The following is an 8168-nucleotide window of genomic DNA, read 5'->3' on the forward strand; positions in this document are numbered from 1 at the left end:
GCAACGAGCCGTTGCACATTTGCTACGGCCGTCCCATTCGGCGCGTTTCCAATAGAAGTGTAATTCTGTCAACGCTTTACACCGCGAGGTGATGGCTTCAGCCCAAGCTTTGCTCATGGCATCCATCCATATTAAAATATAACTCTGCGACGCTCGCTTGGCTGTCACACCGCGTTCCCCGCTCGAACCGTGAAAAAACACGACCAGAGAGGGGAGACACGACGTGCATCGCGTTTCCCGTCGCGTTCCTAGCCCGGCTGTGGTGTGATCTTTCTGTTTAACATTTGCAGGATGGCGACCTTAGCCCAAGCTCAGAAAAGAAGCTCAGCGTCCAATAACCGACGCTCTTGTGGCTGTCACACCGCCTTCTCTGATTGCGCTCTCCCCGTGTGAATGGAATGGCCTGAGCAACACTAGCATCGGCGCCTTGCTGGAGCCAACCTCGGAGGCTACGAGTAATGCATCATGACACTAACGAACACTGACTGCGAGCACTTCGGTATTCTCAGCGCGGCGAACGCCTTCGCTACAATATTGTAGAAAGCTATGGCGGCTAAGAAAACTCTATGGTCGGTGAAATGTGGCGTCCACGGTGATTTGATTCCGTGACGACGCAAGCTACACAATTCGCTTGTCGCGTCTGACGCCTCCTCGCCAGCGTAGCGCCTTCCAAGTGCTCGAGCGGTGTTTCTCCGCCGCCTACACTGCAGCTTCGAGTGCACTGGCACCGACTATTACAGAACGCACACCTTGCCGTTTCTCTCTGCAGATGACGACGCTTTGAAAGAGTGCATGTTGAGTATTAGTGTTTAGTACGTGCATGTGGAAGCCATCTCTGCACGGGATTCCCCATATGTTGTGTCCAGGTGTATGTTAACTGCTACAGCTACCACATAGGTCTAATCATGTTCATGGATGTTAGTTGTCAGGATGGAGATGTGCCACCAGGCGTCAATGTGGGTGCGTCCACATCAAGCGGTGCTATAGCTGCCAAACCCCAATAGAAATTGTACAATCTCTCGTATGCCAATGTATAATAAAGATTCAACTACTTCTGCGAGGACACGTTTCACTTTCGTGTTATACCGATTCCTATGACGAAGGAATCAACCATGTTTTTCTTTAATAGATATCCAAATAGCACCGATTTGCAGGCGCTGCATTAAGTCGGTTTTGTAATGAAAACGCGCGGCAGGCGCTTTGATAAGAGTAGTCGATTCGTGCCGGAATTCAGGCTCATCCCGGTGGAAGTGCGACTGGCATGTCTTTCTTTCCTTTGCAGAAAATGAAACAGGCTTTTGTACGGGCGGCACTTGGCTTGCGAGGAAGCATCGTGGTCGGCGAGCGCCTTCGGGGAAGGATTGCACAACAGCGGCCAAAATGAGCTATGAGCCACGATCGGTATAGACGACGACGAGGAGGAGCCGGCCACCATGGCCCAGCGAGGTGAGCCGCACCGGTTTTACCGCGCCTTCCTGCTGGCCTTCAATGTGCTGCTCATGGTCATCGCGGGTTCGGTCGCTTCGGTGGGCCTCTTCGCCTTCTCCGAACGGAGGTGGCCGGCGGTGAGCCGTACTCTTCTCGTAAATGCGCTATGCATCCGAGATTGCATGGAGCCAGGCAGACCTATTTTGCTTAACTGAGCACCGTAAAGTGGTACAACTCTTCATGTCACCACAGAACAGGGCCAGCCTTACACAAGCCTTCCTTCTCTCTTTATATGTACCTATCTCAAACGAATCTAGAATAAGAACGGCGTTAACTGGGTTATAACTGTCCTTGGCGACATGGGAGCGCATGTATACGCAATGTTCACTAATGAACGCCCTGAGAAGAGAATATGGCGTCCACAAATATATTGCGGACAACGTTGATGAATTCTAGAGCATCAATAAAAGGGCGGAAAGCGTCGTTATTTAACAGTAGATAAAAACTTGCAGCTTTTAAACTTAGTTAAAGTTGGTTTAAAGGGGTGGTGACACCAAACTTGTGGCTTGCGCGTTCTTTGCTGTAAGCGTTTCCTATAGCTCCAGGAAGCATGATGCACGCATCAAGATTCATGTATTCTCGCTAAATAATTTATTATCGCCTTTTGATTTGGACAACTTTCGGTTTCGGTTTCTGGGCGCCGAGGTTGGGCAGTGACGTAGAAGTGTAGGAGGCCTGGTCACGTGACCACACAAGGCTGTGACGCACATAGCCAGGAAGCGATCAAAACTCGGCGAGTGATGTAGCAACCGATGTTTTGCCGGTACTATAGTGAACTAGAATATGTTCTAGTCATAGGTCGGCAAACTCACTCATGAGTCGACTCACTCACACTCACTCAGACTCAGATCGAGCCGTGAGTCTGAGTCTGAGTGAGTTCGAGTAAGTAATATTTTGGTGAGCTTGAGTCCGAGTGAGTCCGGCTGAGAAAAATTTCAGTGAGTCTGAGTCCGAGTGAGTCCGGTGGAGAAAAAATTTGGTGAGTCTGAGTCCGAGTGAGCTCTCAGGGCAAAATAGATTTCATGAGTGAGTCTGAGTGAGCACCACACTTTTTTGCCGACCTATCGTTATTTCTACACAACTTCACCATTACTATCAGCCCTATGTCGGCTCACGTTTATACTCCCGCCGACTCACACATACTTCAAAGCACTAGCGTTGATACACCAGCTCTATATTTATCAATCAAAGGCGTGAGTTACGTATTGGGGGGGGGGGGGCAGGTTCACCTCCCCCCGCAATCTCTTTCACAGAAAATTCTTGATAAAAATATATCTGGAAGTTACCTCTTTCAAAAAAATGTCCTTACTGGACTGCAACCACTGATAACTTATATTTGAAGGTACGAGGTCAAAAGGTGGTGCCAAGTAGAGCATCAATTACGCCAGATATTGGTGTTAAAGAGCATTGACACCATGGTCAAGAAAGCCAATTATACGCTAACCGACTCATGAGTCGACTCACTCAGACTCAGATAGAGCCGTGAGTCTGAGTCTGAGTGAGTTCGAGTGAGTAATATTTTGGTGAGTTTGAGTCCGAGTGAGTCCGGCTGAGAAAAATTTCAGTGAGTCTGAGTCCGAGTGAGTCCGGTGGAGAAAAAATTTGGTGAGTCTGAGTCCGAGTGAGCTCTCAGCAAAATATATTTCATGAGTGAGTCTGAGTGAGCTCCACACTTTTTGCCGACCTATGGTTCTAGTTCACTACAGCCGGTACGTACGTTGCGGAAGTGGCGGATGTCCGGAGGTCACTCACGTTACTACAGCAGATTTGGTGTGACGTCACTACAACTTTCGTTGTCCATCCTACAGATCTACGTCAGTGTTGGCGCGCTAGCGATGGGTTTCGATCGGGAGACTGAGCATTTAGGTACACTTTGGAAGTGAATTAAAATATATTCTAAACGTTTGCTGTGTCCGACCCCTTCGTGTGGATTGTCCTTGCATACAGAGGAAACCCACAACAGGCTTGTAATAGCCTCGAACTTTGATGGCACCACCCCTTTAACAATTATCGAAAACCAAGCATCTTACCTTGCGGATAAAAACTGTCCCAAGGGTGTCTGCGTCACGTCATCATTTACGAATTCATTAATTGGCATTTGTTACAGACCACCAGACAATTGTCCTTCCTTTATTTTCGACTTGCGCTCCAATTTCAGAGAAACATCCTAACTCAACTATATTGTTAGCGGATGATCTTAACTACCCGGCTATTAATTGGCCCTCTTTTACTTCCAACTCTCGCTCCTCGAATGAATTAATTAAACAATCATTAAACTCACCAACATACCCGCGGAACTAAAACCTTCGATTTTATTCTCGTGTCAAATTCGATGGTTTCAGTGATCACAAAATGTTGCCAGCCTTCCCATCATATTCGCGAGCCGGTACCCCGCTCCAATAGGAGATTTTCCTAATTCAGTCTGGCCACACTGATTTTTTTGCCGTCCGCCATTAGTAGGGCGTCACTTCAGGCAGTTGCATGGGCAGTGTCGGATATCCCACACTACAGCGTCTCGCTTACTGTTTTGGTGGTGATGTCGTGGTCCAAAAGTCTCGCAGTTATTCCGGAGACTCTTACGGAAGAAAAAGTGGAAGCCTACAGCGCCTCAAAAAGGTTAGCGAAGCACAACGATGAACGAAGTCACAAGTTTGCTGTGGAAAGCTACGTCCAAACCGCTTCGATCGAAACGTCTTCGTACACAGATAGGTAAGTCACTTCATTGAGCTGCCGCTCGCGTGGTAGTGTTCTGTATCAAGCTAAGTATACGATGACGCTAAATGCTAATACGAATGTTGGTGCGCGCGGTGTTCGCGAGCACTTGCTAGCATCGAACAGATCGCTCGGCACACGTGCGAGCAACGACTCTTCGGTGAACTGCGCTGTTATCTGGGGCTAATTTCGCTTTCGCGAAATTAGCATCGGATGCGTCGGCGAGTGACCAGGTTGCTGGCAGTAGCATGTTGGCACGGTGTCCGGACCGCGGTGACGGCCGAACGCATCAGTCGTTTGTCGTGAAAGTGATCCGCTGAGAATTTAGCCCCAGGTCGCACGATCTGCCGTTTGTGGTTCTTTTTAGCGTTCCTGTGCGTGAACAAGTGCTCTGCTTAAGTAGTGTTTGGTATTTCTCAACATAGGCCGTGCGCTGGGACCCCCAAGGGGGAGGGAGGGCAGCTTGGCAGTGCTCCTACCTTCTCCTCTGGTGCGGGCTACACACACAGGCACGCACTCACGAAAATGCTCTTGCACAAGCTGCAAACCAGCCACGTGTTTTTCAGGTCTGTGTGAGGTGCATCCACTTGTTGCATGAAAAGCAACAAACACATTCATTTCCCACTTGTACTATTTGAACAAGTTATGTTCTCAGTGCTCTCTGTAGTGTCAGTTAATCTGTGGTATATGAACGTTCAGGTGCTGCTTGCAAAATAATAAATGTTACAAAGAGCGAATTCCCCCCCCCCCCCCCCACCCTCTTATTATGTTCCTGCCTATGTTTGCAATCATTGCACTCTCTATTATCTACAGTGATATGTGAAAATGTCATCAGAAACAAGTACTACATATACCATGATAATGAATACCCTCTTTTTTTTTTTTCAGTGACTCAACGCTTATTCGTGTGCGCGCACTCTGCTACAGGAGCCAAAAAAAGACAGCTCCTGCGTACAAAGTGTCCGCTACTTTCTTCCATGATGGGAGCATTCAAGATTGCACGTGTGAATGTGCTGTAAGAGAAAATGGTGCCTGCCATCACATTCTGGGGCTACTTAAGGTGGTTTTGCTGCTCAAGGAGAATGGCTATAACGAAGCGCCACCTGAGCTTTCTTGCACTGAATTGCCACAGCAGTGGAGACGTCCACGAGGAGAAAAAATAACGGCGTGTGGTGTAGATGAACTTGACTGGAGGGCTCCGAGACCTGGTGGACTTGAGCGTCCCACTCCTTCAAGGCTCTATGAAGCACGCAAGAGACCAAGACTTGCACATGAAGTACAGCTGGCTGCTCTCAAATATGGAGAGGCATTAGAAACTCATGCACCGTCTCCATTTGCAAGACACCTCAGGAACATGAAGGCAGTGCCCGCAACGTCTACTTTTGGGGAAACTTGTGTGGGAAGTTTGCTGTGGTGCCAAAAGACTGTACTGCCTCACCACTTCACAACGTATATAAGCCCGGACATTCAGTTGGGTGTGACAGCACATCCTCATCACCCAACACCACCTGAACCCGACTTATTTACGTCAACAACAGTGTTTGCTTCATCATCTGTGAGCCTGCCAAATAAAGAAAGAGCCATATTTGAGGTAAGTAAAGAATATATTGAAGCAGCACTTGGAAGTACTAAAAGTGCAACAAATTTCAATATCTGTAAAGCTAGGAGGATCAGTAGTCATTTCCACGATGTGACTGTGTTGAATAAGCGAAGGTTACCAGTGGTCTGACTGTCGGCAAAATTTGCACACTTTTTATAAAGTGATTAGCATCCCTTCAAGATCTCACAAAAGTCATGGTATGTTTGTGTCTTTGGGCCTAACCTTTTTTCTCTGCAATGTGTACCACTTGGTGGTTGATGTTAGAATGGGTTTGTTTTGTTTCGAGTTTTCATCAGTTTGTTTTGAGGGTTCGAAGTCAACCATCAGACCAACTAGGCTCAACGCGTGTGTACTTGTCTTGGAAAACATAAAGAAATCTTTCAAGTTTGCCCAATGCTGAGCTTACTCAAGCCTGCATCATATGTATCCAGACACATGCCACATAGACACATCGTGATGGTGCTGCTACATGGTGTAGCGTGTGGAGTTCGATTGCAGTAAAGACCTCAAACATGACTCATTTTGACTAGCAATATGGTGTCTTACTGATGTTAATATTGACGAACATCCGCAGACGATTGCTGCAAAAAAAAATTTGAGCTACCTAACGTTGTTGCATTTCAGTTGTCATTTAGGCAATTTTAGATCAAACATGTTTTGTAAAAGTAATATAGCCCACCTGTTAGCCTGGTTGGTCTAGGCGCTTTGCCTGTACCTTTTCTCTTTTCGTTTTTTTACAGACATTGATCCAATCAATTCAAGATGCTCGTCTCCTGGAAAAGAGTAGCCGGCAGCAGAGCAAAAGTACTGAGTGGAAGAAGGCCCGAAAGTATCGCCTGACTGCCTCCAACTTTGGGACTGTTGTTGCCCGTGAGAAATGGACACCGAAAGGACTGCAGAACTTGACAAGTGACAAGGACCTGTCACGGGTGAGGGCTGTACAGTAAGTATCAATATCAGTGGCACTATGAATGTTAGACAGTAAATTGGTTTCAGGGGACGTGCTGTTTAGTCAGAATATTGTGTGACGTGAATGAGTACAGTGACAACCGTGCACAAATAAATGTAGCCAGAGAGGAGGGGGGCCAAATCTTTTTGAAACTTTCGCAGTTTGTGTGCATACATATGCATTTTTTCTAAAATAAAATCTTGCTTATGCTGGACTGTTAAGGTGGATAGTTTGGCCAGTTGGTATCAAGCATAGTGGAACATAATTACTAGCGTAAAGCAACAAGGACCAAATAAACGAACGTGAGACCATGCTATAGCATAATCTCCTGTTTTTTCATCTTTTTACTGTCCCCTTGACTCTATTATTCATGTCGTTTCTTGCATAATCCCCTGAGACTGTGTTTACCTTAGAAAAACAATGATAGCATATTTAGAAAGTAGTTATACTGCACTATCTTCAAATGCATCTGCAGCATGCGTTTATGTTCCAACTGTTGTTGGTGTATTGATGTGTTTCTAGAAGCCAAAATATAATTTGCGGCACAATGTAATGTGCGCATTACTCCACCATTAGGTATGGCATCTCCAATGAGCGACAGGCAGTACGGCGATACGAGGCGGCACTTCGCACTGCTTTGCACGACGTCCAGACCTTTCACTGTGGACTGGTTGTAAGTCCAACAAGCCCATGGCTCGGCGCTTCACCAGACCGGATTGTGTGGGACCCACAAGAGAACTCCCATGGCATCATTGAAGTGAAGTGTCCATATTCGATGAAGGACATGGATGAGCCAACCACTCAAGGATCGTGCCTGTACAAGGATACTGACAATGTTTTCAGGCTTGATCGTCGGCACCAGTATTATTATCAGCTTCTTGGGCAAATGGCTATCTGTGGGCTTTCCTGGGCAGATTTTGTAGTGTACTCTCCCCAGTTTCTTGTGGTTGAGAGAATCAAGTATGATGATGCAGCTTGGCAGCAATGCAAAGTGAAACTGAACAAGTTTTATTTCAGCACATTATTGCCATATTTTGCAAGCAGAGATCATCCATTGCAACCAAGCAACTCGTAATTTTCTGCGGCATAGTAAGGAAAGAAGCATTGCTTTTGTAGGGCTTTGTAGGTCAGAAGTGCTTTGACAATGTACCAAGACAAGTTAGACAGTGCAATTTACAATACAGTTGATCATCCTTCAAAGAGACATGTACCAGGGAGCAGTTTTTGCTCCTTATATGAGGGTCCTTCTATAAGCAGGGTACCATATTTTCATTTGCTGATCGACCGTTATATCGAGTTACGCACCCTATGAGTAAAATAAGAATGAGAGAAAGCTACAGCCTGTTCCAAAAATTCCAATATGTACCATTTGCTTTAATGCTATGCAGTTTGTTTGGTGGACTGCTACACAGAGACACT

The 8168-nt window shown here is 46.5% G+C and overlaps 1 protein-coding gene across 1 annotated transcript; it reads left to right on the forward strand.

Annotated features, from left to right (window-relative positions):
* Nucleotides 1-3957: 3957 nt before the first annotated feature.
* Nucleotides 3958-7874, forward strand: LOC119404352 (uncharacterized). The gene is made up of 4 exons (XM_037670894.2): nucleotides 3958-4197; nucleotides 5089-5791; nucleotides 6541-6743; nucleotides 7326-7874. The coding sequence occupies exons 1-4, from the start codon at nucleotides 4025-4027 to the stop codon at nucleotides 7822-7824; spliced, it is 1578 nt and encodes a 525-aa protein (XP_037526822.2). The 5' UTR covers nucleotides 3958-4024; the 3' UTR covers nucleotides 7825-7874.
* Nucleotides 7875-8168: the final 294 nt, after the last annotated feature.

The sequence above is a fragment of the Rhipicephalus sanguineus genome, chromosome 9 (genome assembly GCF_013339695.2).
Source record: "Rhipicephalus sanguineus isolate Rsan-2018 chromosome 9, BIME_Rsan_1.4, whole genome shotgun sequence".
Taxonomy (NCBI): Eukaryota; Metazoa; Arthropoda; class Arachnida; order Ixodida; family Ixodidae; genus Rhipicephalus; species Rhipicephalus sanguineus.

What these genes read in the sequence shown, in the direction of transcription:
- LOC119404352 (XM_037670894.2), top strand. Translation starts at nt 4,025, where the DNA reads ATGTCGTGGTCCAAAAGTCTCGCAGTTATTCCGGAGACTCTTACGGAA. An exon ending in ACGTCTTCGTACACAGATAG is followed by an intron (nt 4,198 to 5,088) that starts GTAAGTCACTTC and finishes TTTTTTTTTCAG; the next exon opens with TGACTCAACGCTTATTCGTG. An exon ending in TCACGGGTGAGGGCTGTACA is followed by an intron (nt 6,744 to 7,325) that starts GTAAGTATCAAT and finishes CTCCACCATTAG; the next exon opens with GTATGGCATCTCCAATGAGC.